This window comes from Oncorhynchus nerka, linkage group LG15 (genome assembly GCF_034236695.1).
Source record: "Oncorhynchus nerka isolate Pitt River linkage group LG15, Oner_Uvic_2.0, whole genome shotgun sequence".
NCBI lineage: Eukaryota > Metazoa > Chordata > Actinopteri > Salmoniformes > Salmonidae > Oncorhynchus > Oncorhynchus nerka.
Genome location: NC_088410.1, coordinates 740,808 through 768,507, shown reverse-complemented (window position 1 = coordinate 768,507; position 27,700 = coordinate 740,808). Strand labels below are relative to the sequence as shown.

Here is a 27,700-nt window from a genome sequence, read left to right as displayed (position 1 = left end):
GTAACATATCAGTATGTAACATATCAGTATGTAACATATCAGGGGGTAACATATCAGTATGTAACATATCAGTATGTAACATATCAGTATGTAACATATCAGTATGTAACATATCAGGGGGTAACATATCAGTATGTAATATATCAGTATGTAATATATCAGTATGTAATATATCAGTATGTAACATATCAGTATGTAACATATCAGTATGTAATATATCAGTATGTAATATATCAGGTGGTAACATATCAGTATGTAATATATCAGAGGGTAATATATCAGTATGTAATATATCAGTATGTAATATATCAGTATGTAATATATCAGTATGTAACATATCAGTATGTAACATATCAGTATGTAATATATCAGTATGTAATATATCAGGGGGTAATATATCAGTATGTAATATATCAGTATGTAACATATCAGTATGTAATATATCAGGGGGTAACATATCAGTATGTAATATATCAGTATGTAACATATCAGTATGTAATATATCAGTATGTAATATATATCATGTAACATATCAGTATGTAATATATCAGTATGTAATATATCAGTATGTAATATATCAGTATGTAATATATCAGTATGTAATATATCAGTATGTAATATATCAGTATGTAACATATCAGTATGTAACATATCAGTATGTAACATATCAGTATGTAATATATCAGTATGTAATATATCAGTATGTAATATATCAGTATGTAATATATCAGTATGTAATATATATCAGTATGTAACATATCAGTATGTAACATATCAGTATGTAATATATCAGTATGTAATATATCAGTATGTAACATATCAGTATGTAATATATCAGTATGTAACATATCAGTATGTAACATATCAGTATGTAATATATCAGTATGTAATATATCAGGGGGTAATATATCAGTATGTAATATATCAGTATGTAACATATCAGTATGTAACATATCAGTATGTAATATATCAGTATGTAATATATCAGTATGTAACATATCAGTATGTAACATATCAGTATGTAACATATCAGTATGTAATATATCAGTATGTAATATATCAGTATGTAATATATCAGTATGTAATATATCAGTATGTAACATATCAGTATGTAACATATCAGTATGTAATATATCAGTATGTAACATATCAGTATGTAACATATCAGTATGTAATATATCAGTATGTAATATATCAGGGGGTAACATATCAGTATGTAATATATCAGGGGGTAACATATCAGTATGTAATATATCAGGGGGTAACATATCAGTATGTAACATATCAGTATGTAACATATCAGTATGTAATATATCAGTATGTAATATATCAGTATGTAATATATCAGTATGTAATATATCAGTATGTAATATATCAGTATGTAACATATCAGTATGTAACATATCAGTATGTAACATATCAGTATGTAATATATCAGTATGTAATATATCAGTATGTAATATATCAGTATGTAATATATCAGTATGTAAGTATATCAGTATGTAATATATCAGTATGTAACATATCAGTATGTAATATATCAGTATGTAACATATCAGTATGTAACATATCAGTATGTAATATATCAGTATGTAACATATCAGTATGTAATATATCAGTATGTAACATATCAGTATGGTCAGTATGTAATATATCAGTATGTAACATATCAGTATGTAACATATCAGTATGTAACATATCAGTATGTAACATATCAGTATGTAACATATCAGTATGTAACATATCAGTATGTAACATATCAGGGGGTAACATATCAGTATGTAACATATCAGTATGTAACATATCAGTATGTAACATATCAGTATGTAATATATCAGTATGTAACATATCAGTATGTAATATATCAGTATGTAATATATCAGTATGTAACATATCAGGGGGGTAACATATCAGTATGTAACATATCAGTATGTAACATATCAGTATGTAACATATCAGGGGGTAATATATCAGTATGTAACATATCAGTATGTAACATATCAGGGGGTAATATATCAGTATGTAACATATCAGTATGTAACATATCAGGGGGTAATATATCAGTATGTAACATATCAGTATGTAATATATCAGTATGTAACATATCAGTATGTAACATATCAGTATGTAACATATCAGGGGGTAATATATCAGTATGTAACATATCAGTATGTAACATATCAGTATGTAACATATCAGTATGTAACATATCAGGGGGTAATATATCAGTATGTAACATATCAGTATGTAACATATCAGTATGTAATATATCAGTATGTAACATATCAGGGGGTAATATATCAGTATGTAATATATCAGTATGTAACATATCAGTATGTAACATATCAGTATGTAACATATCAGGGGGTAATATATCAGTATGTAACATATCAGTATGTAATATATCAGTATGTAACATATCAGTATGTAATATATCAGTATGTAATATATCAGTATGTAATATATCAGTATGTAATATATCAGTATGTAATATATCAGTATGTAATATATCAGGGGGTAACATATCAGTATGTAACATATCAGTATGTAACATATCAGGGGGGTAATATATCAGTATGTAACATATCAGTATGTAACATATCAGTATGTAATATATCAGGGGGTAACATATCAGTATGTAACATATCAGTATGTAATATATCAGTATGTAATATATCAGGGGGTAACATATCAGTATGTAATATATCAGGGGGTAATATATCAGTATGTAATATATCAGGGGGTAATATATCAGTATGTAATATATCAGTATGTAATATATCAGTATGTAATATATCAGTATGTAACATATCAGTATGTAATATATCAGGGGGTAACATATCAGTGTGTAATATATCAGTATGTAATATATCAGTATGTAACATATCAGTATGTAACATATCAGGGGGTAACATATCAGTATGTAACATATCAGGGGGTAATATATCAATATATCAGTATGTAATATATCAGTATGTAATATATCAGTATGTAACATATCAGTATGTAATATATCAGTATGTAACATATCAGTATGTAATATATCAGTATGTAATATATCAGTATGTAATATATCAGTATGTAATATATCAGTATGTAATATATCAGTATGTAATATATCAGTATGTAATATATCAGTATGTAATATATCAGTATGTAATATATCAGTATGTAACATATCAGTATGTAATATATCAGTATGTAATATATCAGTATGTAACATATCAGTATGTAATATATCAGTATGTAATATATCAGGGGGTAATATATCAGTATGTAACATATCAGTATGTAATATATCAGGGGGTAATATATCAGTATGTAATATATCAGTATGTAACATATCAGTATGTAATATATCAGTATGTAATATATCAGTATGTAATATATCAGTATGTAATATATCAGGGGGTAATATATCAGTATGTAATATATCAGTATGTAACATATCAGTATGTAATATATCAGTATGTAATATATCAGTATGTAATATATCAGTATGTAATATATCAGTATGTAATATATCAGTATGTAATATATCAGTATGTAACATATCAGTATGTAATATATCAGTATGTAACATATCAGTATGTAATATATCAGTATGTAATATATCAGTATGTAATATATCAGTATGTAATATATCAGGGGGTAACATATCAGTATGTAATATATCAGTATGTAATATATCAGTATGTAACATATCAGTATGTAATATATCAGTATGTAATATATCAGTATGTAACATATCAGTATGTAACATATCAGTATGTAACATATCAGTATGTAACATATCAGTATGTAATATATCAGTATGTAACATATCAGTATGTAACATATCAGTGTGTAACATATCAGTGTGTAACATATCAGTATTGTTCTGTCTCCAGGCCTGGCCCCTTCTGGCACTACCTCACAGACTTAATCAGAGAGTAAGTCTCACAACACACTCCCCACCTTCTCTACAAGAGTCCCCGTAGTATTCTCTAAAGAGTCCCCCCCTTCTCTACAAGAGTCAGTCCCCCCACCTTCTCTACAAGAGTCCCCAACACCCTTCTCTACAAGACTCCCCCTTCTCTACAAGAGTTCCCCCCTTCTCTACAAGAGTCCCCGTCCCCCCTTCTCTACAAGAGTCCCCCTTCTCTACAAGAGTCCCCGTCCCCCCTTCTCTACAAGAGTCCCCCTTCTCTACAAGAGTCCCCGTCCCCCCTTCTCTACAAGAGTCCCCCCTTCTCTACAAGAGTCCCCGTCCCCCCTTCTCTACAAGAGTCCCCGTCCCCCCCCTTCTCTACAAGAGTCCCCCCCTTCTCTACAAGAGTCCCCTCCCCCTTCTCTACAAGAGTCCCCTCCCCCTTCTCTACAAGAGTCCCCCCTTCTCTACAAGAGTCCCCGTCCCCCTTCTCTACAAGAGTCCCCGCCCCCCTTCTCTACAAGAGTCCCCGCCCCCCTTCTCTACAAGAGTCCCCGTCCCCCCTTCTCTACAAGAGTCCCCGTCCCCCCTTCTCTACAAGAGTCCCCGTCCCCCCCCCTTCTCTACAAGAGTCCCCGTCCCCCTTCTCTACAAGAGTCCCCGTCCCCCCTTCTCTACAATAGTCCCGTCCCCCTTCTCTACAAGAGTCCCCCCCCCTTCTCTACAAGAGTCCCCGTCCCCCTTCTCTACAAGAGTCCCCGTCCCCCTTCTCTACAAGAGTCCCCGTCCCCCTTCTCTACAAGAGTCCCCGTCCCCCTTCTCTACAAGAGTCCCCCTTCTCTACAAGAGTCCCCCTTCTCTACAAGAGTCCCCCCCCCTTCTCTACAAGAGTCCCCGTCCCCCCTTCTCTACAAGAGTCCCCCCCCCTTCTCTACAAGAGTCCCCCCCCCTTCTCTACAAGAGTCCCCGTCCCCCTTCTCTACAAGAGTCCCCGTCCCCCCTTCTCTACAAGAGTCCCCGTCCCCCCTTCTCTACAAGAGTCCCCGTCCCCCCTTCTCTACAAGAGTCCCGTCCCCCCTTCTCTACAAGAGTCCCCCCCCTTCTCTACAAGAGTCCCCCCCCCCTTCTCTACAACAGTCCCCTCCCCCTTCTCTACATGAGTCCCGTCCCCCTTCTCTACAAGAGTCCCCATCCCCCTTCTCTACAAGAGTCCCCGTCCCCCTTATCTACAAGAGTCCCCGTCCCCCCTTCTCTACAAGAGTCCCCGTCCCCCTTCTCTACAATAGTCCCCCCCCTTCTCTACAAGAGTCCCCCCTTCTCTACAAGAGTCCCCCCTTCTCTACAAGAGTCCCCGTCCCCCCTTCTCTACAAGAGTCCCCGTCCCCCTTCTCTACAAGAGTCCCCGTCCCCCCTTCTCTACAAGAGTCCCCGTCCCCCTTCTCTACAAGAGTCCCCGTCCCCCCTTCTCTACAAGAGTCCCCGTCCCCCTTCTCTACAAGAGTCCCCGTCCCCCCTTCTCTACAAGAGTCCCCCCTTCTCTACAAGAGTCCCCGTCCCCCTTCTCTACAAGAGTCCCCTCCCCCCTTCTCTACAAGAGTCCCCTCCCCCTTCTCTACAAGAGTCCCCGCCCCCCTTCTCTACAAGAGTCCTCGCCCCTTCTCTACAAGAGTCCCCGTCCCCCTTCTCTACAAGAGTCCCCTCCCCCTTCTCTACAATAGTCCCGTCCCCCTTCTCTACAAGAGTCCCCCTTCTCCAAGAGTCCCCCTTCTCTACAAGAGTCCCCGTCCCCCTTCTCTACAAGAGTCCCCGCCCCCCTTCTCTACAAGAGTCCCCGCCCCCCTTCTCTACAAGAGTCCCCGTCCCCCTTCTCTACAAGAGTCCCCGTCCCCCTTCTCTACAAGAGTCCCTGTCCCCCTTCTCTACAAGAGTCCCCGTCCCCCTTCTCTACAAGAGTCCCCGTCCCCCTTCTCTACAAGAGTCCCCGTCCCCCTTCTCTACAAGAGTCCCCCTTCTCTACAAGAGTCCCCCTTCTCTACAAGAGTCCCCGTCCCCCCTTCTCTACAAGAGTCCCCTCCTTCTCTACAAGAGTCCCCCTTCCCCCCCTTCTCTACAAGAGTCCCCGTCCCCCTTCTCTACAAGAGTCCCTCTCTACAAGAGTCCCCCCTTCTCTACAAGAGTCCCCGTCCCCCTTCTCTCTACAAGAGTCCCCGTCCCCCTTCTCTACAAGAGTCCCCTTCCCCCCTTCTCGACAAGAGTCCCCGTCCCCCCTTCTCGACAAGAGTCCCCGTCCCCCCTTCTCTACAAGAGTCCCCTCCCCCCTTCTCTACAAGAGTCCCCGTCCCCCTTCTCTACAAGAGTCCCCGTCCCCCCTTCTCTACAAGAGTCCCCCCCCTTCTCTACAAGAGTCCCCGTCCCCCCTTCTCTACAAGAGTCCCCGCCCCCTTCTCTACAAGAGTCCCCGCCCCCCCTTCTCTACAAGAGTCCCCGTCCCCCTTCTCTACAAGAGTCCCCCCCCCCTTCTCTACAAGAGTCCCCGTCCCCCTTCTCTACAAGAGTCCCCGTCCCCCTTCTCTACAAGAGTCCCCGTCCCCCTTCTCTACAAGAGTCCCCGTCCCCCCTTCTCTACAAGAGTCCCCGTCCCCCTTCTCTACAAGAGTCCCCCTTCTCTACAAGAGTCCCCCCTTCTCTACAAGAGTCCCCGTCCCCCCTCTCTACAAGAGTCCCCGTCCCCCTTCTCGACAAGAGTCCCCTTCCCCCTTCTCGACAAGAGTCCCCGTCCCCCCTTCTCGACAAGAGTCCCCCCCCTTCTCGACAAGAGTCCCCTCCCCCTTCTCTACAAGAGTCCCCGTCCCCCCTTCTCTACAAGAGTCCCCGTCCCCCTTCTCTACAAGAGTCCCCCCTTCTAGAGTAGAAAACAGAGGAGTGTCTGTTGGTCTGTTGTGTTACCCCGGAGTGTGTGTCTGTCTCCAGGACTCTATCTGTGAGAGTAGAAAACAGAGGAGTGTCTGTTGGTCTGTTGTGTTACCCCCTGTCTCCAGGACTCTATCTGTGAGAGTAGAAAACAGAGGAGTGTCTGTTGTGTTACCGACGGAGTGTGTGTCTGTCTCCAGGACTCTATCTGTAAGAGTACAAAAACAGAGGAGTGTCTGTTGGTCTGTTGTGTTACTGACGGAGTGTGTGTCTGTCTCCAGGACTCTATCTGTGAGAGTAGAAAACAGAGGAGTGTCTGTTGTGTTACCGACGGAGTGTGTGTCTGTCTCCAGGACTCTATCTGTAAGAGTACAAAAACAGAGGAGTGTCTGTTGGTCTGTTGTGTTACTGACGGAGTGTGTGTCTGTCTCCAGGACTCTATCTGTGAGAGTAGAAAACAGAGGAGTGTCTGTTGGTCTGTTGTGTTACCGACGGAGTGTGTGTCTGTCTCCAGGACTCTATCTGTAAGAGTACAAAAACAGAGGAGTGTCTGTTGGTCTGTTGTGTTACCGACGGAGTGTGTGTCTGTCTCCAGGACTCTATCTGTGAGAGTAGAAAACAGAGGAGTGTCTGTTGGTCTGTTGTGTTACTGACGGAGTGTGTGTCTGTCTCCAGGACTCTATCTGTGAGAGTAGAAAACAGAGGAGTGTCTGTTGGTCTGTTGTGTTACCGACGGAGTGTGTGTCTGTCTCCAGGACTCTATCTGTGAGAGTAGAAAACAGAGGAGTGTCTGTTGGTCTGTTGTGTTACCGACGGAGTGTGTGTCTGTCTCCAGGACTCTATCTGTAATCCCGGACTGCAGCAGACTGGACCTGGATCAGACTGGAGTGTGACTCAGACTGTGTGTGTGTGTGTGTGTGTGTGTGTGTGTGCGTGTGTGTGAGAACATCTCTGAACACGTGGAAGCAACGAAGAAGAGGACAATGATTAAGTGTTTATCTGACTGTTAATACTTTTGCGCCTTTTTTTTTCTACAAATAAACATAATTTTAACATAATTTCCGTATTGTTGTTCCTGTGACACAAAAAGAAAGATCTGTTTTACAACATCGTAAGGTCCATATCGATATGTATTACTTTAGAATGAAATCAATCTTTTTGTCTCAGGGGTTGTCGAATTTCAGACCATACATACATTTTGGCACGGTGGTTTCAACATCACTGTCAAAATTTGAAGTTTGGTATTGATATTATTATTATTTTTTTGACATTTTTGCAAGAAGGGGCTCGTTAGCGCAGTAGGTAGCGCGTCAGTCTCATAATCTGAAGGTCGTGAGTTCGATCCTCACACTAGGCAGTAAAGCTTTAAAAAGACAGTGTTGGCTGAAGATGAAGTGAAAATGAATTCACTGTCGTTTTGGACTTTCACACAATACATACTTTTGTCAAGGTGGATACCACATCGTAAGGTCCATATCGATATGTATTACTTTAGAATGAAATCAATCTTTTTGTCTCAGGGGTTGTCGAATTTCAGACCATACATACATTTTGGCACGGTGGTTTCAACATCACTGTAAATATCTGAAGTTTGGTATCAATATTTTTTAAATTTCTTTTTGGATATTTTTGCAAGAAGGGCCTCGTTAGCGCAGTAGGTAGCGCGTCAGTCTCATAATCTGAAGGTCGTGAGTTCGATCCTCACACTAGGCATCAAAGCTTTCAAAAAGACAGTGTTGGCTGAAAATGAATTCACTGTTGTTTTGGACTTTCACACAATACATACTTTTGTCAAGGTGGATACTACATCGTAAGGTCCATATCGATATGTATTACTTTAGAATGAAATCAATCTTTTTGTCTCAGGGGTTGTCGAATTTCAGACCATACATACATTTTGGCACGGTGGTTTCAACATCACTGTAAAATCTGAAGTTTGGTATCAATATTTTTTTAAATTTTTTTTGGATATTTTTGCAAGAAGGGCCTCGTTAGCGCAGTAGGTAGCGCGTCAGTCTCATAATCTGAAGGTCGTGAGTTCGATCCTCACACGGGGCAGCAAGGCTTTTAAAAAGACAGTGTTGGCTGAAGATGAAGTGAAAATGAATTCACTGTCGTTTTGGACTTTCACACAATACATACTTTTGTCAAGGTGGATACCACATCGTAAGGTCCATATCGATATGTATTACTTTAGAATGAAATCAATCTTTTTTTCTCAGGGGTTGTCAAATTTCAGACCATACATACATTTTGGCACGGTGGTTTCAACATCACTGTAAAAATCTGAAGTTCGGTATCGATATTTTTTTTCTTTTTGGATATTTTTGCAAGAAGGGCCTCGTTAGCGCAGTAGGTAGCGCGTCAGTCTCATAATCTGAAGGTCGTGAGTTCGATCCTCACACGGGGCAGCAAAGCTTTAAAAAGACAGTGTTGGCTGAAGATGAAGTGAAAATGAATTCACTGTCGTTTTGGACTTTCACACAATACATACTTTTGTCAAGGTGGATACTACATCGTAAGGTCCATATCGATATGTATTACTTTAGAATGAAATCAATCTTTTTTGTCTCAGGGGTTGTCGAATTTCAGACCATACATACATTTTGGCACGGTGGTTTCAACATCACTGTAAAAATCTGAAGTTTGGTATCGATATTTTTTTTCTTTCATTTTGGATATTTTTGCAAGAAGGGCCTCGTTAGCGCAGTAGGTAGCGCGTCAGTCTCATAATCTGAAGGTCGTGAGTTCGATCCTCACACGGGGCAGCAAAGCTTTTAAAAAGACAGTGTTGGCTGAAGATGAAGTGAAAATGAATTCACTGTCGTTTTGGACTTTCACACAATACATACTTTTGTCAAGGTGGATACCACATCGTAAGGTCCATATCGATATGTATTACTTTAGAATGAAATCAATCTTTTTTCTCAGGGGTTGTCGAATTTCAGACCATACATACATTTTGGCACGGTGGTTTCAACATCACTGTAAAAATCTGAAGTTCGGTATCGATATTTTTTAAATTTCTTTTTGGATATTTTTGCAAGAAGGGCCTCGTTAGCAGTAGGTAGCGCGTCAGTCTCATAATCTGAAGGTCGTGAGTTCGATCCTCACACGGGGCAGCAAAGCTTTTAAAAAGACAGTGTTGGCTGAAGATGAAGTGAAAATGAATTCACTGTCGTTTTGGACTTTCACACAATACATACTTTTGTCAAGGTGGATACCACATCGTAAGGTCCATATCGATATGTATTACTTTAGAATGAAATCAATCTTTTTGTCTCAGGGGTTGTCGAATTTCAGACCATACATACATTTTGGCACGGTGGTTTCAACATCACTGTAAAAATCTGACGTTCGGTATCGATATTTTTTTTCTTCATTTTGGATATTTTTGCAAGAAGGGCCTCGTTAGCGCAGTAGGTATTGCGTCAGTCTCATAATCTGAAGGTCGTGAGTTCAATCCTCACACGGGGCAGCAAAGCTTTTAAAAAGACAGTGTTGGCTAAAGATGAAGTGAAAATGAATTCACTCTGGTTTTGGACTTTCACACAATACATACTTTTGTCAAGGTGGATACTACATCGTAAGGTCCATATCTATATGTATTACTTTAGAATGAAATCAATCTTTTTGTCTCAGGGGTTGTCGAATTTCAGACCATACATACATTTTGGCACGGTGGTTTCAACATCACTGTAAATATCTGAAGTTTGGTATCGATATTTTTTTTATTTCTTTTTGGATATTTTTGCAAGAAGGGCCTCGTTAGCGCAGTAGGTAGCGCGTCAGTCTCATAATCTGAAGGTCGTGAGTTCGATCCTCACACGGGGCAGCAAAGCTTTTAAAAAGACAGTGTTGGCTGAAGATGAAGTGAAAATGAATTCACTGTCGTTTTGGACTTTCAGACCATACATACATTTTGGCACGGTGGTTTCAACATCACTGTAAAAATCTGACGTTCGGTATCGATATTTTTTTTCTTCATTTTGGATATTTTTGCAAGAAGGGCCTCGTTAGCGCAGTAGGTAGCGCGTCAGTCTCATAATCTGAAGGTCGTGAGTTCGATCCTCACACGGGGCAGCAAAGCTTTTAAAAAGACAGTGTTGGCTGAAGATGAAGTGAAAATGAATTCACTGTCGTTTTGGACTTTCACACAATACATACTTTTGTCAAGGTGGATACCACATCGTAAGGTCCATATCGATATGTATTACTTTCGAAATTAAATCAATCTTTTTTTCTCAGGGGTTGTCGAATTTCAGACCATACATACATTTTGGCACGGTGGTTTCAACGTCACTGTAAAAATCTGAAGTTCTTTTTGGATATTTTTGCAAAAATGGCCTCGTTAGCGCAGTAGGCAGCACATCAGTCTCATAATCTGAAGGTCGTGAGTTCGATCCTCACACGGGGCAGCAAAGCTTTCAAAAAGACAGTGTTGGCTGAAGATGAAGTGAAAATGAATTCAATGTCGTTTTGGACTTTCACACAATACATACTTTTGTCAAGGTTGATACCACATCTTAAGGTCCATATCGATATGTATTACTTTAGAATGAAATCAATCTTTTTGTCTCATGGGTTGTCGAATTTCAGACCATACATACATTTTGGCACGGTGGTTTCAACATCACTGTAAAAATCTGAAGTTCGGTATCAATATTTTTTTTCTTCATTTTGGATATTTTTGCAAGAAGGGCCTCGTTAGCGCAGTAGGTAGCGCGTCAGTCTCATAATCTGAAGGTCGTGAGTTCGATCCTCACACGGGGCAGAAGAGCTGTTAAAAAGACAGTGTTAGGTGAAAATCAATTCACTGTCGTTTTTGACTTTCACACAATACATACTTTTGTCAAGGTGGATACTACATCGTAAGGTCCATATCGATATGTATTACTTTAGAATGAAATCAATCTTTTTGTCTCAGGGGTTGTCGAATTTCAGACCATACATACATTTTGGCACGGTGGTTTCAACATCACTGTAAAAATCTGAAGTTTGGTATCAATATTATTATTATTTTTTTGACATTTTTGCAAGAAGGGGCTCGTTAGCGCAGTAGGTAGCGCGTCAGTCTCATAATCTGAAGGTCGTGAGTTCGATCCTCACACGGGGCAGCAAAGCTTTCAAAAAGACAGTGTTGGCTGAAGATGAAGTGAAAATGAATTCACTGTCTTTTTGACTTTCACACAATACATACTTTTGTCAAGGTGGATACTACATCGTAAGGTCCATATCGATAAAGCTATGTATTACTTTAGAATGAAATCAATCTTTTTGTCTCAGGGGTTGTCGAATTTCAGACCATACATACATTTTGGCACGGTGGTTTCAACATCACTGTAAATATCTGAAGTTTGGTATCAATATTTTTTAAATTTCTTTTTGGATATTTTTGCAAGAAGGGCCTCGTTAGCGCAGTAGGTAGCGCGTCAGTCTCATAATCTGAAGGTCGTGAGTTCGATCCTCACACGGGGCAGCAAAGCCTTCAAAAAGACAGTGTTGGCTGAAGATGAAGTGAAAATGAATTCACGGTCGTTTTGGACTTTCACACAATACATACGTTTGTCAAGGTGGATACTACATCGTAAGGTCCATATCGATATGTATTACTTTAGAATGAAATCAATCTTTTTGTCTCAGGGGTTGTCGAATTTCAGACCATACATACATTTTGGCACGGTGGTTTCAACATCACTGTAAAAATCTGAAGTTTGGTATCAATATTTTTTAAATTTCTTTTGGATATTTTTGCAAGAAGGGCCTCGTTAGCGCAGTAGGTAGCGCGTCAGTCTCATAATCTGAAGGTCGTGAGTTCGATCCTCACACGGGGCAGCAAACCTTTTAAAAGACAGTGTTGGCTGAAGATGAAGTGAAAATGAATTCACTGTCGTTTTGGACTTTCACACAATACATACTTTTGTCAAGGTGGATACCACATCGTAAGGTCCATATCGATATGTATTACTTTAGAATGAAATCAATCTTTTTTCTCAGGGGTTGTCGAATTTCAGACCATACATACATTTTGGCACGGTGGTTTCAACATCACTGTAAAATCTGAAGTTCGGTATCGATATTTTTTTTCTTCATTTTGGATATTTTTGCAAGAAGGGCCTCGTTAGCGCAGTAGGTAGCGCGTCAGTCTCATAATCTGAAGGTCGTGAGTTCGATCCTCACACGGGGCAGCAAAGCCTTTTAAAAAGACAGTGTTGGCTGAAGATGAAGTGAAAATGAATTCACTGTCTTTTGGACTTTCACACAATACATACTTTTGTCAAGGTGGATACCACATCGTAAGGTCCATATCGATATGTATTACTTTAGAATGAAATCAATCTTTTTTTCTCAGGGGTTGTCGAATTTCAGACCATACATACATTTTGGCACGGTGGTTTCAACATCACTGTAAAAATCTGAAGTTCGGTATCAATATTTTTTTTTCTTCTTTTTGGAAATTTTTGCAAGAAGGGCCTCGTTAGCGCAGTAGGTAGCGCGTCAGTCTCATAATCTGAAGGTCGTGAGTTCGATCCTCACACGGGGCAGCAAAGCTTTTAAAAAGACAGTGTTGGCTGAAGATGAAGTGAAAATGAATTCACTGTCGTTTTGGACTTTCACACAATACATACTTTTGTCAAGGTGGATACTACATCGTAAGGTCCATATCGATATGTATTACTTTAGAATGAAATCAATCTTTTTGTCTCAGGGGTTGTCGAATTTCAGACCATACATACATTTTGGCACGGTGGTTTCAACATCACTGTAAAAATCTGAAGTTTGGTATCGATATTTTTTTTCTTTTGGATATTTTTGCAAGAAGGGCCTCGTTAGCGCAGTAGGTAGCGCGTCAGTCTCATAATCTGAAGGTCGTGAGTTCGATCCTCACACGGGGCAGCAAAGCTTTTAAAAAGACAGTGTTGGCTGAAGATGAAGTGAAAATGAATTCACTGTCGTTTTGGACTTTCACACAATACATACTTTTGTCAAGGTGGATACCACATCGTAAGGTCCATATCGATATGTATTACTTTAGAATGAAATCAATCTTTTTGTCTCAGGGGTTGTCGAATTTCAGACCATACATACATTTTGGCACGGTGGTTTCAACATCACTGTAAAAATCTGAAGTTCGATATTTTTGGATATTTTTTGCAAAAATGGCCTCGTTAGCGCAGTAGGTAGCACATCAGTCTCATAATCTGAAGGTCGTGAGTTCGATCCTCACACGGGGCAGAAGAGCTGTTAAAAAGAGAGTGTTAGGTGAAAATCAATTCACTGTTGTTTTTGACTTTCACACAATACATACTTTTGTCAAGGTTGATACCACATCTTAAGGTCCATATCGATATGTATTACTTTAGAATGAAATCAATCTTTTTGTCTCATGGGTTGTAGAATTTCAGACCATACATACATTTTGGCACGGTGGTTACAACATCACTGTAAAAATCTGAAGTTAGGTATCAATATTTTCTTTTCTTCTTTTTGGAAATTTTTGCAAGAAGGGCCTCGTTAGCGCAGTAGGTAGCGCGTCAGTCTCATAATCTGAAGGTCGTGAGTTCGATCCTCACACGGGGCAGCAAAGCTTTTAAAAAGACAGTGTTGGCTGAAGATGAAGTGAAAATGAATTCACTGTCGTTTTGGACTTTCACACAATACATACTTTTGTCAAGGTGGATACCACATCGTAAGGTCCATATCGATATGTATTACTTTAGAATGAAATCAATCTTTTTGTCTCAGGGGTTGTCGAATTTCAGACCATACATACATTTTGGCACGGTGGTTTCAACATCACTGTAAAATCTGAAGTTTGGTATCGATATTTTTTTAAATTTCTTTTTGGATATTTTTGCAAGAAGGGCCTCGTTAGCGCAGTAGGTAGCGCGTCAGTCTCATAATCTGAAGGTCGTGAGTTCGATCCTCACACGGGGCAGCAAACCTTTTAAAAAGACAGTGTTGGCTGAAGATGAAGTGAAAATGAATTCACTGTCGTTTTGGACTTTCACACAATACATACTTTTGTCAAGGTGGATACTACATCGTAAGGTCCATATCGATATGTATTACTTTAGAATGAAATCAATCTTTTTGTCTCAGGGGTTGTCGAATTTCAGACCATACATACATTTTGGCACGGTGGTTTCAACATCACTGTAAATATCTGAAGTTTGGTATCAATATTTTTTAAATTTCTTTTTGGATATTTTTGCAAGAAGGGCCTCGTTAGCGCAGTAGGTAGCGCGTCAGTCTCATAATCTGAAGGTCGTGAGTTCGATCCTCACACAGGGCAGCAAACCTTTTAAAAAGACAGTGTTGGCTGAAGATGAAGTGAAAATGAATTCACTGTCGTTTTGGACTTTCACACAATACATACTTTTGTCAAGGTGGATACTACATCGTAAGGTCCATATCGATATGTATTACTTTAGAATGAAATCAATCTTTTTGTCTCAGGGGTTGTCGAATTTCAGACCATACATACATTTTGGCACGGTGGTTTCAACATCACTGTAAAAATCTGAAGTTTGGTATCGATATTTTTTTTCTTTTTGGATATTTTTGCAAGAAGGGCCTCGTTAGCGCAGTAGGTAGCGCGTCAGTCTCATAATCTGAAGGTCGTGAGTTCGATCCTCACACGGGGCAGCAAACCTTTTAAAAAGACAGTGTTGGCTGAAGATGAAGTGAAAATGAATTCACTGTCGTTTTGGACTTTCACACAATACATACTTTTGTCAAGGTGGATACCACATCGTAAGGTCCATATCGATATGTATTACTTTAGAATGAAATCAATCTTTTTGTCTCAGGGGTTGTCGAATTTCAGACCATACATACATTTTGGCACGGTGGTTTCAACATCACTGTAAAATCTGAAGTTTGGTATCGATATTTTTAAATTTCTTTTTGGATATTTTTGCAAGAAGGGCCTCGTTAGCGCAGTAGGTAGCGCGTCAGTCTCATAATCTGAAGGTCGTGAGTTCGATCCTCACACGGGGCAGCAAAGCTTTAAAAAGACAGTGTTGGCTGAAGATGAAGTGAAAATGAATTCACTGTCGTTTTGGACTTTCACACAATACATACTTTTGTCAAGGTGGATACCACATCGTAAGGTCCATATCGATATGTATTACTTTAGAATGAAATCAATCTTTTTGTCTCAGGGGTTGTCGAATTTCAGACCATACATACATTTTGGCACGGTGGTTTCAACATCACTGTAAAATCTGAAGTTTGGTATCAATATTTTTTTCTTTCTTTTTGGATATTTTTGCAAGAAGGGCCTCGTTAGCGCAGTAGGTAGCGCGTCAGTCTCATAATCTGAAGGTCGTGAGTTCGATCCTCACACTGGGCAGCAAACCTTTTAAAAAGACAGTGTTGGCTGAAGATGAAGTGAAAATGAATTCACTGTCGTTTTGGACTTTCACACAATACATACTTTTGTCAAGGTGGATACCACATCGTAAGGTCCATATCGATATGTATTACTTTAGAATGAAATCAATCTTTTTGTCTCAGGGGTTGTCGAATTTCAGACCATACATACATTTTGGCACGGTGGTTTCAACATCACTGTAAAAATCTGAAGTTTGGTATCAATATTTTTTAAATTTCTTTTTGGATATTTTTGCAAGAAGGGCCTCGTTAGCGCAGTAGGTAGCGCGTCAGTCTCATAATCTGAAGGTCGTGAGTTCGATCCTCACACGGGGCAGCAAACCTTTTAAAAAGACAGTGTTGGCTGAAGATGAAGTGAAAATGAATTCACTGTCGTTTTGGACTTTCACACAATACATACTTTTGTCAAGGTGGATACCACATCGTAAGGTCCATATCGATATGTATTACTTTAGAATGAAATCAATCTTTTTGTCTCAGGGGTTGTCGAATTTCAGACCATACATACATTTTGGCACGGTGGTTTCAACATCACTGTAAATATCTGAAGTTTGGTATCAATATTTTTTAAATTTCTTTTTGATATTTTTGCAAGAAGGGCCTCGTTAGCGCAGTAGGTAGCGCGTCAGTCTCATAATCTGAAGGTCGTGAGTTCGATCCTCACACGGGGCAGCAAACCTTTTAAAAAGACAGTGTTGGCTGAAGATGAAGTGAAAATGAATTCACTGTCGTTTTGGACTTTCACACAATACATACTTTTGTCAAGGTGGATACCACATCGTAAGGTCCATATCGATATGTATTACTTTAGAATGAAATCAATCTTTTTGTCTCAGGGGTTGTCGAATTTCAGACCAACATACATTTTGGCACGGTGGTTTCAACATCACTGTAAAATCTGAAGTTTGGTATCGATATTTTTTAAATTTCTTTTTGGATATTTTTGCAAGAAGGGCCTCGTTAGCGCAGTAGGTAGCGCGTCAGTCTCATAATCTGAAGGTCGTGAGTTCGATCCTCACACGGGGCAGCAAACCTTTTAAAAAGACAGTGTTGGCTGAAGATGAAGTGAAAATGAATTCACTGTCGTTTTGGACTTTCACACAATACATACTTTTGTCAAGGTGGATACCACATCGTAAGGTCCATATCGATATGTATTACTTTAGAATGAAATCAATCTTTTTTCTCAGGGGTTGTCGAATTTCAGACCATACATACATTTTGGCACGGTGGTTTCAACATCACTGTAAAAATCTGAAGTTTGGTATCAATATTTTTTAAATTTCTTTTTGGATATTTTTGCAAGAAGGGCCTCGTTAGCGCAGTAGGTAGCGCGTCAGTCTCATAATCTGAAGGTCGTGAGTTCGATCCTCACACGGGGCAGCAAACCTTTTAAAAAGACAGTGTTGGCTGAAGATGAAGTGAAAATGAATTCACTGTCGTTTTGGACTTTCACACAATACATACTTTTGTCAAGGTGGATACCACATCGTAAGGTCCATATCGATATGTATTACTTTAGAATGAAATCAATCTTTTTGTCTCAGGGGTTGTCGAATTTCAGACCATACATACATTTTGGCACGGTGGTTTCAACATCACTGTAAAAATCTGAAGTTTGGTATCGATATTTTTTTTTCTTTTTGGATATTTTTGCAAGAAGGGCCTCGTTAGCGCAGTAGGTAGCGCGTCAGTCTCATAATCTGAAGGTCGTGAGTTCGATCCTCACACGGGGCAGCAAAGCTTTCAAAAAGACAGTGTTGGCTGAAGATGAAGTGAAAATGAATTCACTGTCGTTTTGGACTTTCACACAATACATACTTTTGTCAAGGTGGATACCACATCGTAAGTCCATATCGATATGTATTACTTTAGAATGAAATCAATCTTTTTGTCTCAGGGGTTGTCGAATTTCAGACCATACATACATTTTGGCACGGTGGTTTCAACATCACTGTAAATATCTGAAGTTTGGTATCAATATTTTTTAAATTTCTTTTTGGATATTTTTGCAAGAAGGGCCTCGTTAGCGCAGTAGGTAGCGCGTCAGTCTCATAATCTGAAGGTCGTGAGTTCGATCCTCACACGGGGCAGCAAACCTTTTAAAAAGACAGTGTTGGCTGAAGATGAAGTGAAAATGAATTCACTGTCGTTTTGGACTTTCACACAATACATACTTTTGTCAAGGTGGATACCACATCGTAAGGTCCATATCGATATGTATTACTTTAGAATGAAATCAATCTTTTTGTCTCAGGGGTTGTCGAATTTCAGACCATACATACATTTTGGCACGGTGGTTTCAACATCACTGTAAAATCTGAAGTTTGGTATCAATATTTTTTTAATTCTTTTTGGATATTTTTGCAAGAAGGGCCTCGTTAGCGCAGTAGGTAGCGCGTCAGTCTCATAATCTGAAGGTCGTGAGTTCGATCCTCACACGGGGCAGCAAACCTTTTAAAAAGACAGTGTTGGCTGAAGATGAAGTGAAAATGAATTCACTGTCGTTTTGGACTTTCACACAATACATACTTTTGTCAAGGTGGATACCACATCGTAAGGTCCATATCGATATGTATTACTTTAGAATGAAATCAATCTTTTTGTCTCAGGGGTTGTCGAATTTCAGACCATACATACATTTTGGCACGGTGGTTTCAACATCACTGTAAAAATCTGAAGTTTGGTATCAATATTTTTTAAATTTCTTTTTGGATATTTTTGCAAGAAGGGCCTCGTTAGCGCAGTAGGTAGCGCGTCAGTCTCATAATCTGAAGGTCGTGAGTTCGATCCTCACACGGGGCAGCAAACCTTTTAAAAAGACAGTGTTGGCTGAAGATGAAGTGAAAATGAATTCACTGTCGTTTTGGACTTTCACACAATACATACTTTTGTCAAGGTGGATACCACATCGTAAGGTCCATATCGATATGTATTACTTTAGAATGAAATCAATCTTTTTGTCTCAGGGGTTGTCGAATTTCAGACCATACATACATTTTGGCACGGTGGTTTCAACATCACTGTAAATATCTGAAGTTTGGTATCGATATTTTTTTTTTCTTTTTGGATATTTTTGCAAGAAGGGCCTCGTTAGCGCAGTAGGTAGCGCGTCAGTCTCATAATCTGAAGGTCGTGAGTTCGATCCTCACACGGGGCAGCAAACCTTTTAAAAAGACAGTGTTGGCTGAAGATGAAGTGAAAATGAATTCACTGTCGTTTTGGACTTTCACACAATACATACTTTTGTCAAGGTGGATACCACATCGTAAGGTCCATATCGATATGTATTACTTTAGAATGAAATCAATCTTTTTTTCTCAGGGGTTGTCGAATTTCAGACCATACATACATTTTGGCACGGTGGTTTCAACATCACTGTAAATATCTGAAGTTTGGTATCGATATTTTTTAAATTTCTTTCTTTTGGATATTTTTGCAAGAAGGGCCTCGTTAGCGCAGTAGGTAGCGCCTCAGTCTCATAATCTGAAGGTAGTGAGTTTCATCCTCACACGGGGCAGCAAAGCTTTCAAAAATACATTGTTGGCTGAAGATGAAGTGAAAATGACTTCACTGTCATTTTGGACTTTCACACAATACATACTTTTGTCAAGGTGGATACCACATCGTAAGGTCCATATCGATATGTATTACTTTAGAATGAAATCAATCTTTTTGTCTCAGGGGTTGTCGAATTTCAGACCATACATACATTTTGGCACGGTGGTTTCAACATCACTGTAAAAATCTGAAGTTCGGTATCGATATTTTTTTTTCCTTTTTGGATATTTTTGCAAGAAGGGCCTCGTTAGCGCAGTAGGTAGTGCGTCAGTCTCATAATCTGAAGGTCGTGAGTTCGATCCTCACACGGGGCAGCAAACCTTTTAAAAAGACAGTGTTGGCTGAAGATGAAGTGAAAATGAATTCACTGTCGTTTTGGACTTTCACACAATACATACTTTTGTCAAGGTGGATACCACATCGTAAGGTCCATATCGATATGTATTACTTTAGAATGAAATCAATCTTTTTTTCTCAGGGGTTGTCGAATTTCAGACCATACATACATTTTGGCACGGTGGTTTCAACATCACTGTAAAATCTGAAGTTTGGTATCGATATTTTTAAATTTCTTTTTGGATATTTTTGCAAGAAGGGCCTCGTTAGCGCAGTAGGTAGCGCGTCAGTCTCATAATCTGAAGGTCGTGAGTTCGATCCTCACACGGGGCAGCAAAGCTTTTAAAAAGACAGTGTTGGCTGAAGATGAAGTGAAAATGAATTCACTGTCGTTTTGGACTTTCACACAATACATACTTTTGTCAAGGTGGATACCACATCGTAAGGTCCATATCGATATGTATTACTTTAGAATGAAATCAATCTTTTTGTCTCAGGGGTTGTCGAATTTCAGACCATACATACATTTTGGCACGGTGGTTTCAACATCACTGTAAAATCTGAAGTTTGGTATCGATATTTTTTTTTCTTTTGGATATTTTTGCAAGAAGGGCCTCGTTAGCGCAGTAGGTAGCGCGTCAGTCTCATAATCTGAAGGTCGTGAGTTCGATCCTCACACGGGGCAGCAAAGCTTTCAAAAAGACAGTGTTGGCTGAAGATGAAGTGAAAATGAATTCACTGTCGTTTTGGACTTTCACACAATACATACTTTTGTCAAGGTGGATACCACATCGTAAGGTCCATATCGATATGTATTACTTTAGAATGAAATCAATCTTTTTTCTCAGGGGTTGTCGAATTTCAGACCATACATACATTTTGGCACGGTGGTTTCAACATCACTGTAAATATCTGAAGTTTGGTATCGATATTTTTTAAATTTCTTTTTGGATATTTTTGCAAGAAGGGCCTCGTTAGCGCAGTAGGTAGCGCGTCAGTCTCATAATCTGAAGGTCGTGAGTTCGATCCTCACACGGGGCAGCAAAGCTTTTAAAAAGACAGTGTTGGCTGAAGATGAAGTGAAAATGAATTCACTGTCGTTTTGGACTTTCACACAATACATACTTTTGTCAAGGTGGATACCACATCGTAAGGTCCATATCGATATGTATTACTTTAGAATGAAATCAATCTTTTTGTCTCAGGGGTTGTCGAATTTCAGACCATACATACATTTTGGCACGGTGGTTTCAACATCACTGTAAATATCTGAAGTTTGGTATCAATATTTTTTTTTCTTTTTGGATATTTTTGCAAGAAGGGCCTCGTTAGCGCAGTAGGTAGCGCGTCAGTCTCATAATCTGAAGGTCGTGAGTTCGATCCTCACACGGGGCAGCAAACCTTTTAAAAAGACAGTGTTGGCTGAAGATGAAGTGAAAATGAATTCACTGTCGTTTTGGACTTTCACACAATACATACTTTTGTCAAGGTGGATACCACATCGTAAGGTCCATATCGATATGTATTACTTTAGAATGAAATCAATCTTTTTGTCTCAGGGGTTGTCGAATTTCAGACCATACATACATTTTGGCACGGTGGTTTCAACATCACTGTAAAAATCTGAAGTTTGGTATCAATATTTTTTAAATTTCTTTTTGGATATTTTTGCAAGAAGGGCCTCGTTAGCGCAGTAGGTAGCGCGTCAGTCTCATAATCTGAAGGTCGTGAGTTCGATCCTCACACGGGGCAGCAAACCTTTTAAAAAGACAGTGTTGGCTGAAGATGAAGTGAAAATGAATTCACTGTCGTTTTGGACTTTCACACAATACATACTTTTGTCAAGGTGGATACCACATCGTAAGGTCCATATCGATATGTATTACTTTAGAATGAAATCAATCTTTTTGTCTCAGGGGTTGTCGAATTTCAGACCATACATACATTTTGGCACGGTGGTTTCAACATCACTGTAAATATCTGAAGTTTGGTATCAATATTTTTTAAATTTCTTTTTGGATATTTTTGCAAGAAGGGCCTCGTTAGCGCAGTAGGTAGCGCGTCAGTCTCATAATCTGAAGGTCGTGAGTTCGATCCTCACACGGGGCAGCAAACCTTTTAAAAAGACAGTGTTGGCTGAAGATGAAGTGAAAATGAATTCACTGTCGTTTTGGACTTTCACACAATACATACTTTTGTCAAGGTGGATACCACATCGTAAGGTCCATATCGATATGTATTACTTTAGAATGAAATCAATCTTTTTGTCTCAGGGGTTGTCGAATTTCAGACCATACATACATTTTGGCACGGTGGTTTCAACATCACTGTAAATATCTGAATTTTGGTATCGATATTTTTTAAATTTCTTTTTGGATATTTTTGCAAGAAGGGCCTCGTTAGCGCAGTAGGTAGCGCCTCAGTCTCATAATCTGAAGGTAGTGAGTTCGATCCTCACACGGGGCAGCAAAGCTTTCAAAAAGACAGTGTTGGCTGAAAATGAATTCACTGTCATTTTGGACTTTCACACAATACATACTTTTGTCAAGGTGGATACTACATCGTAAGGTCCATATCGATATGTATTACTTTAGAATGAAATCAATCTTTTTGTCTCAGGGGTTGTCGAATTTCAGACCATACATACATTTTGGCACGGTGGTTTCAACATCACTGTAAAAATCTGACGTTCGGTATCGATATTTTTTTTCTTCAATTTGGATATTTTTGCAGGAAGTGCCTCATTAGAGCAGTAGGTAGTGCGTCAGTCTCATAATCTGAAGCTCGTGAGTTCGATCCTCACAAGGGGCAGCAAGCCTTTTAAAAAGACAGTGTTGGCTGAAGATGAAGTGAAAATGAATTCACTGTCGTTTTGGACTTTCACACAATACATACTTTTGTCAAGGTGGATACCACATCGTAAGGTCCATATCGATATGTATTACTTTAGAATGAAATCAATCTTTTTTTCTCAGGGGTTGTCGAATTTCAGACCATACATACATTTTGGCACGGTGGTTTCAACATCACTGTAAAAATCTGACGTTCGGTATCGATATTTTTTTTCTTCATTTAGGATGTTTTTGCAGGAAGGGCCTTGTTAGCGCAGTAGGTAGCGCGTCAGTCTCATAATCTGAAGCTCGTGAGTTCGATCCTCACACGGGGCAGCAAAGCTTTTAAAAAGACAGTGTTGGCTGAAGATGAAGTGAAAATGAATTCACTGTCGTTTTGGACTTTCACACAATACATACTTTTGTCAAGGTGGATACCACATCGTAAGGTCCATATCGATATGTATTACTTTAGAATGAAATCAATCTTTTTTTCTCAGGGGTTGTCGAATTTCAGACCATACATACATTTTGGCACGGTGGTTTCAACATCACTGTAAAATCCTGAAGTTCGGTATCGATATTTTTTTTTTCCTTTTTGGGTATTTTTGCAAGAAGGGCCTCATTAGCGCAGTAGGTAGCGCGTCAGTCTCATAATCTGAAGGTCGTGAGTTCGATCCTCACACGGGGCAGCAAAGCTTTTAAAAAGACAGTGTTGGCTGAAGATGAAGTGAAAATGAATTCACTGTCGTTTTGGACTTTCACACAATACATACTTTTGTCAAGGTGGATACCACATCGTAAGGTCCATATCGATATGTATTACTTTAGAATGAAATCAATCTTTTTTCTCAGGGGTTGTCGAATTTCAGACCATACATACATTTTGGCACGGTGGTTTCAACATCACTGTAAAAATCTGACGTTCGGTATCGATATTTTTTATTTCAATTTGGATATTTTTGCAAGAAGGGCCTCGTTAGCGCAGTAGGTAGCGCGTCAGTCTCATAATCTGAAGGTCGTGAGTTCGATCCTCACACGGGGCAGCAAAGCCTTTTAAAAAGACAGTGTTGGCTGAAGATGAAGTGAAAATGAATTCACTGTCGTTTTGGACTTTCACACAATACATACTTTTGTCAAGGTGGATACTACATCGTAAGGTCCATATCGATATGTATTACTTTAGAATGAAATCAATCTTTTTGTCTCAGGGGTTGTCGAATTTCAGACCATACATACATTTTGGCACGGTGGTTTCAACATCACTGTAAAAATCTGAAGTTTGGTATCGATATTTTTTTTCTTTCTTTTTGGATATTTTTGCAAGAAGGGCCTCGTTAGCGTAGTAGGTAGCGCGTCAGTCTCATAATCTGAAGGTCGTGAGTTCGATCCTCACACGGGGCAGCAAACCTTTTAAAAAGACAGTGTTGGCTGAAGATGAAGTGAAAATGAATTCACTGTCGTTTTGGACTTTCACACAATACATACTTTTGTCAAGGTGGATACCACATCGTAAGGTCCATATCGATATGTATTACTTTAGAATGAAATCAATCTTTTTTTCTCAGGGGTTGTCGAATTTCAGACCATACATACATTTTGGCACGGTGGTTTCAACATCACTGTAAAATCCTGAAGTTCGGTATCGATATTTTTTTTTTCTTTTTGGATATTTTTGCAAGAAGGGCCTCGTTAGCGCAGTAGGTAGCGCGTCAGTCTCATAATCTGAAGGTCGTGAGTTCGATCCTCACACGGGGCAGCAAAGCTTTCAAAAAGACAGTGTTGGCTGAAGATGAAGTGAAAATGAATTCACTGTCATTTTGGACTTTCACACAATACATACTTTTGTCAAGGTGGATACTACATCGTAAGGTCCATATCGATATGTATTACTTTAGAATGAAATCAATCTTTTTGTCTCAGGGGTTGTCGAATTTCAGACCATACATACATTTTGGCACGGTGGTTTCAACATCACTGTAAAAATCTGACGTTCGGTATCGATATTTTTTTTCTTCAATTTGGATATTTTTGCAAGAAGTGCCTCGTTAGCGCAGTAGGTAGCGCGTCAGTCTCATAATCTGAAGGTCGTGAGTTCGATCCTCACACGGGGCAGCAAAGCTTTTAAAAAGACAGTGTTGGCTGAAGATGAAGTGAAAATGAATTCACTGTCGTTTTGGACTTTCACACAATACATACTTTTGTCAAGGTGGATACCACATCGTAAGGTCCATATCGATATGTATTACTTTAGAATGAAATCAATCTTTTTTTCTCAGGGGTTGTCGAATTTCAGACCATACATACATTTTGGCACGGTGGTTTCAACATCACTGTAAAAATCTGACGTTCGGTATCGATATTTTTTTTCTTCATTTAGGATGTTTTTGCAGGAAGGGCCTTGTTAGCGCAGTAGGTACCGCGTCAGTCTCATAATCTGATGCTCGTGAGTTCGATCCTCACACGGGGCAGCAAAGCTTTAAAAACGACCGTGTTGGCTGAAGATAAAGTGAAAATGAATTCACTGTCGTTTTGGACTTTCACACAATACATACTTTTGTCAAGAATGATACCACATCGTAAGGTCCATATCGATATGTATTACTTTACAATGAAATCAATCTTTTTTTCTCAGGGGTTGTCGAATTTCAGACCATACATACATTTTGGCACGGTGGTTTCAACATCACTGTAAAATCCTGAAGTTCGGTATCGATATTTTTTTTTTCCTTTTTGGGTATTTTTGCAAGAAGGGCCTCATTAGCGCAGTAGGTAGCGCGTCAGTCTCATAATCTGAAGGTCGTGAGTTCGATCCTCACACGGGGCAGCAAACCTTTTAAAAAGACAGTGTTGGCTGAAGATGAAGTGAAAATGAATTCACTGTCGTTTTGGACTTTCACACAATACATACTTTTGTCAAGGTGGATACTACATCGTAAGGTCCATATCTATATGTATTACTTTAGAATGAAATCAATCTTTTTGTCTCAGGGTTGTCGAATTTCAGACCATACATACATTTTGGCACGGTGGTTTCAACATCACTGTAAATATCTGAAGTTTGGTATCAATATTTTTAAAATTTCTTTTTGGATATTTTTGGAAGAAGGGCCTCGTTAGCGCAGTAGGTAGCGCGTCAGTCTCATAATCTGAAGGTCGTGAGTTCGATCCTCACACGGGGCAGCAAAGCTTTCAAAAAGACAGTGTTGGCTGAAGATGAAGTGAAAATGAATTCACTGTCATTTTGGACTTTCACACAATACATACTTTTGTCAAGGTGGATACCACATCGTAAGGTCCATATCGATATGTATTACTTTAGAATGAAATCAATCTTTTTGTCTCAGGGGTTGTCGAATTTCAGACCATACATACATTTTGGCACGGTGGTTTCAACATCACTGTAAAAATCTGAAGTTTGTATCGATATTTTTAAAATATCTTTTTGGATACTATTGAAAGAAGTGCCTCGTTAGCGCAGTAGGTAGCGCATCAGTCTCATAATCTGAAGGTCGTGAGTTCGATCCTCACACGGGGCAGCAAAGCTTTCAAAAAGACATTGTTGGCTGAAGATGAAGTTAAAATGAATTCACTGTCGTTTTGGACTTTCACACAATACATACTTTTGTCAAGGTGGATACTACATCGTAAGGTCCATATCGATATGTATTACTTTAGAATGAAATCAATCTTTTTGTCTCAGGGGTTGTCGAATTTCAGACCATACATACATTTTGGCACGGTGGTTTCAACATCACTGTAAAAATCTGACGTTCGGTATCAATATTTTTTTTCTTCATTTAGGATATTTTTGCAGGAAGGGCCTTGTTAGCGCAGTAGGTACCGCGTCAGTCTCATAATCTGAAGGTCGTGAGTTCGATCCTCACACGGGGCAGCAAAGCTTTCAAAAAGACAGTGTTGGCTGAAGATGAAGCGAACATGAATTCACTGTCGTTTTGGACTTTCACACAATACATACTTTTGTCAAGGTGGATACTACATCGTAAGGTCCATATCGATATGTATTACTTTAGAATGAAATCAATCTTTTTGTCTCAGGGGTTGTCGAATTTCAGACCATACATACATTTTGGCACGGTGGTTTCAACATCACTGTAAAAATCTGACGTTCGGTATCGATATTTTTTTTCTTCAATTTGGATATTTTTGCAAGAAGGGCCTCGTTAGCGCAGTAGGTAGCGCGTCAGTCTCATAATCTGAAGGTCGTGAGTTCGATCCTCACACGGGGCAGCAAAGCTTTTAAAAAGACAGTGTTGGCTGAAGATGAAGTGAAAATGAATTCACTGTCGTTTTGGACTTTCACACAATACATACTTTTGTCAAGGTGGATACCACATCGTAAGGTCCATATCGATATGTATTACTTTAGAATGAAATCAATCTTTTTTTCTCAGGGGTTGTCGAATTTCAGACCATACATACATTTTGGCACGGTGGTTTCAACATCACTGTAAAAATCTGACGTTCGGTATCGATATTTTTTTTCTTCATTTTGGATATTTTTGCAAGAAGGGCCTCGTTAGCGCAGTAGGTAGCGCGTCAGTCTCATAATCTGAAGGTCGTGAGTTTGATCCTCACACGGGGCAGCAAAGCCTTCAAAAAGACAGTGTTGGCTGAAGATGAAGTGAAAATGACTTGAAAGTTATTTTGGACGTTCACACAATACATACTTTTGTCAAGGTGGATACTACATCGTAAGGTCCATATCGATATGTATTACTTTAGAATGAAA

The 27,700-nt window shown here is 39.3% G+C and overlaps 1 protein-coding gene and 35 non-coding genes across 41 annotated transcripts in view; all 36 read left to right on the top strand.

The window, feature by feature from the left end:
• The window catches only part of LOC135559937 (uncharacterized), a 122,639-nt gene extending 114,761 nt beyond the window's left edge, over nt 1–7,878 (top strand). For 5 of the 6 annotated variants that reach the window (XM_065000828.1, XM_065000826.1, XM_065000824.1 and 2 more), the window contains 2 exons: nt 3,891–3,932; nt 7,021–7,649. In XM_065000828.1, the coding sequence (XP_064856900.1) occupies nt 3,891–3,932; nt 7,021–7,348 (370 nt within the window). In that variant the 3' untranslated portion in view covers nt 7,349–7,649. The other variant, XM_065000827.1, reaches the window with a different exon arrangement.
• A 927-nt stretch (nt 7,879–8,805) lies between these two features.
• Nucleotides 8,806–8,878, top strand: trnam-cau (transfer RNA methionine (anticodon CAU)). The gene has a single exon. It is a non-coding gene; the product is annotated as a tRNA-Met (tRNA).
• A 280-nt stretch (nt 8,879–9,158) lies between these two features.
• On the top strand, nt 9,159–9,231 carry trnam-cau (transfer RNA methionine (anticodon CAU)). Its single transcript has one exon. It is a non-coding gene; the product is annotated as a tRNA-Met (tRNA).
• A 284-nt stretch (nt 9,232–9,515) lies between these two features.
• trnam-cau (transfer RNA methionine (anticodon CAU)) lies at nt 9,516–9,588 on the top strand. The gene has a single exon. It is a non-coding gene; the product is annotated as a tRNA-Met (tRNA).
• Nucleotides 9,589–10,582: 994 nt separating this feature from the next.
• On the top strand, nt 10,583–10,655 carry trnam-cau (transfer RNA methionine (anticodon CAU)). The gene has a single exon. It is a non-coding gene; the product is annotated as a tRNA-Met (tRNA).
• Nucleotides 10,656–10,830: 175 nt separating this feature from the next.
• trnam-cau (transfer RNA methionine (anticodon CAU)) lies at nt 10,831–10,903 on the top strand. Its single transcript has one exon. It is a non-coding gene; the product is annotated as a tRNA-Met (tRNA).
• A 618-nt stretch (nt 10,904–11,521) lies between these two features.
• Nucleotides 11,522–11,594, top strand: trnam-cau (transfer RNA methionine (anticodon CAU)). Its single transcript has one exon. It is a non-coding gene; the product is annotated as a tRNA-Met (tRNA).
• Nucleotides 11,595–12,226: 632 nt separating this feature from the next.
• trnam-cau (transfer RNA methionine (anticodon CAU)) lies at nt 12,227–12,299 on the top strand. Its single transcript has one exon. It is a non-coding gene; the product is annotated as a tRNA-Met (tRNA).
• A 283-nt stretch (nt 12,300–12,582) lies between these two features.
• trnam-cau (transfer RNA methionine (anticodon CAU)) lies at nt 12,583–12,655 on the top strand. Its single transcript has one exon. It is a non-coding gene; the product is annotated as a tRNA-Met (tRNA).
• Nucleotides 12,656–12,935: 280 nt separating this feature from the next.
• On the top strand, nt 12,936–13,008 carry trnam-cau (transfer RNA methionine (anticodon CAU)). The gene has a single exon. It is a non-coding gene; the product is annotated as a tRNA-Met (tRNA).
• A 284-nt stretch (nt 13,009–13,292) lies between these two features.
• On the top strand, nt 13,293–13,365 carry trnam-cau (transfer RNA methionine (anticodon CAU)). The gene has a single exon. It is a non-coding gene; the product is annotated as a tRNA-Met (tRNA).
• Nucleotides 13,366–13,644: 279 nt separating this feature from the next.
• Nucleotides 13,645–13,717, top strand: trnam-cau (transfer RNA methionine (anticodon CAU)). The gene has a single exon. It is a non-coding gene; the product is annotated as a tRNA-Met (tRNA).
• A 612-nt stretch (nt 13,718–14,329) lies between these two features.
• On the top strand, nt 14,330–14,402 carry trnam-cau (transfer RNA methionine (anticodon CAU)). Its single transcript has one exon. It is a non-coding gene; the product is annotated as a tRNA-Met (tRNA).
• A 284-nt stretch (nt 14,403–14,686) lies between these two features.
• On the top strand, nt 14,687–14,759 carry trnam-cau (transfer RNA methionine (anticodon CAU)). The gene has a single exon. It is a non-coding gene; the product is annotated as a tRNA-Met (tRNA).
• A 637-nt stretch (nt 14,760–15,396) lies between these two features.
• Nucleotides 15,397–15,469, top strand: trnam-cau (transfer RNA methionine (anticodon CAU)). The gene has a single exon. It is a non-coding gene; the product is annotated as a tRNA-Met (tRNA).
• A 282-nt stretch (nt 15,470–15,751) lies between these two features.
• On the top strand, nt 15,752–15,824 carry trnam-cau (transfer RNA methionine (anticodon CAU)). The gene has a single exon. It is a non-coding gene; the product is annotated as a tRNA-Met (tRNA).
• Nucleotides 15,825–16,462: 638 nt separating this feature from the next.
• On the top strand, nt 16,463–16,535 carry trnam-cau (transfer RNA methionine (anticodon CAU)). Its single transcript has one exon. It is a non-coding gene; the product is annotated as a tRNA-Met (tRNA).
• Nucleotides 16,536–16,818: 283 nt separating this feature from the next.
• Nucleotides 16,819–16,891, top strand: trnam-cau (transfer RNA methionine (anticodon CAU)). The gene has a single exon. It is a non-coding gene; the product is annotated as a tRNA-Met (tRNA).
• Nucleotides 16,892–17,173: 282 nt separating this feature from the next.
• On the top strand, nt 17,174–17,246 carry trnam-cau (transfer RNA methionine (anticodon CAU)). Its single transcript has one exon. It is a non-coding gene; the product is annotated as a tRNA-Met (tRNA).
• Nucleotides 17,247–17,529: 283 nt separating this feature from the next.
• On the top strand, nt 17,530–17,602 carry trnam-cau (transfer RNA methionine (anticodon CAU)). Its single transcript has one exon. It is a non-coding gene; the product is annotated as a tRNA-Met (tRNA).
• Nucleotides 17,603–17,883: 281 nt separating this feature from the next.
• On the top strand, nt 17,884–17,956 carry trnam-cau (transfer RNA methionine (anticodon CAU)). Its single transcript has one exon. It is a non-coding gene; the product is annotated as a tRNA-Met (tRNA).
• A 283-nt stretch (nt 17,957–18,239) lies between these two features.
• trnam-cau (transfer RNA methionine (anticodon CAU)) lies at nt 18,240–18,312 on the top strand. The gene has a single exon. It is a non-coding gene; the product is annotated as a tRNA-Met (tRNA).
• A 282-nt stretch (nt 18,313–18,594) lies between these two features.
• On the top strand, nt 18,595–18,667 carry trnam-cau (transfer RNA methionine (anticodon CAU)). Its single transcript has one exon. It is a non-coding gene; the product is annotated as a tRNA-Met (tRNA).
• Nucleotides 18,668–18,951: 284 nt separating this feature from the next.
• Nucleotides 18,952–19,024, top strand: trnam-cau (transfer RNA methionine (anticodon CAU)). The gene has a single exon. It is a non-coding gene; the product is annotated as a tRNA-Met (tRNA).
• A 282-nt stretch (nt 19,025–19,306) lies between these two features.
• Nucleotides 19,307–19,379, top strand: trnam-cau (transfer RNA methionine (anticodon CAU)). The gene has a single exon. It is a non-coding gene; the product is annotated as a tRNA-Met (tRNA).
• A 997-nt stretch (nt 19,380–20,376) lies between these two features.
• trnam-cau (transfer RNA methionine (anticodon CAU)) lies at nt 20,377–20,449 on the top strand. Its single transcript has one exon. It is a non-coding gene; the product is annotated as a tRNA-Met (tRNA).
• A 279-nt stretch (nt 20,450–20,728) lies between these two features.
• On the top strand, nt 20,729–20,801 carry trnam-cau (transfer RNA methionine (anticodon CAU)). Its single transcript has one exon. It is a non-coding gene; the product is annotated as a tRNA-Met (tRNA).
• Nucleotides 20,802–21,084: 283 nt separating this feature from the next.
• Nucleotides 21,085–21,157, top strand: trnam-cau (transfer RNA methionine (anticodon CAU)). Its single transcript has one exon. It is a non-coding gene; the product is annotated as a tRNA-Met (tRNA).
• Nucleotides 21,158–21,438: 281 nt separating this feature from the next.
• trnam-cau (transfer RNA methionine (anticodon CAU)) lies at nt 21,439–21,511 on the top strand. The gene has a single exon. It is a non-coding gene; the product is annotated as a tRNA-Met (tRNA).
• A 284-nt stretch (nt 21,512–21,795) lies between these two features.
• Nucleotides 21,796–21,868, top strand: trnam-cau (transfer RNA methionine (anticodon CAU)). Its single transcript has one exon. It is a non-coding gene; the product is annotated as a tRNA-Met (tRNA).
• A 284-nt stretch (nt 21,869–22,152) lies between these two features.
• Nucleotides 22,153–22,225, top strand: trnam-cau (transfer RNA methionine (anticodon CAU)). Its single transcript has one exon. It is a non-coding gene; the product is annotated as a tRNA-Met (tRNA).
• Nucleotides 22,226–23,920: 1,695 nt separating this feature from the next.
• On the top strand, nt 23,921–23,993 carry trnam-cau (transfer RNA methionine (anticodon CAU)). Its single transcript has one exon. It is a non-coding gene; the product is annotated as a tRNA-Met (tRNA).
• Nucleotides 23,994–24,633: 640 nt separating this feature from the next.
• On the top strand, nt 24,634–24,706 carry trnam-cau (transfer RNA methionine (anticodon CAU)). Its single transcript has one exon. It is a non-coding gene; the product is annotated as a tRNA-Met (tRNA).
• Nucleotides 24,707–24,989: 283 nt separating this feature from the next.
• trnam-cau (transfer RNA methionine (anticodon CAU)) lies at nt 24,990–25,062 on the top strand. The gene has a single exon. It is a non-coding gene; the product is annotated as a tRNA-Met (tRNA).
• Nucleotides 25,063–26,057: 995 nt separating this feature from the next.
• Nucleotides 26,058–26,130, top strand: trnam-cau (transfer RNA methionine (anticodon CAU)). The gene has a single exon. It is a non-coding gene; the product is annotated as a tRNA-Met (tRNA).
• Nucleotides 26,131–27,125: 995 nt separating this feature from the next.
• Nucleotides 27,126–27,198, top strand: trnam-cau (transfer RNA methionine (anticodon CAU)). Its single transcript has one exon. It is a non-coding gene; the product is annotated as a tRNA-Met (tRNA).
• Nucleotides 27,199–27,700: the final 502 nt, after the last annotated feature.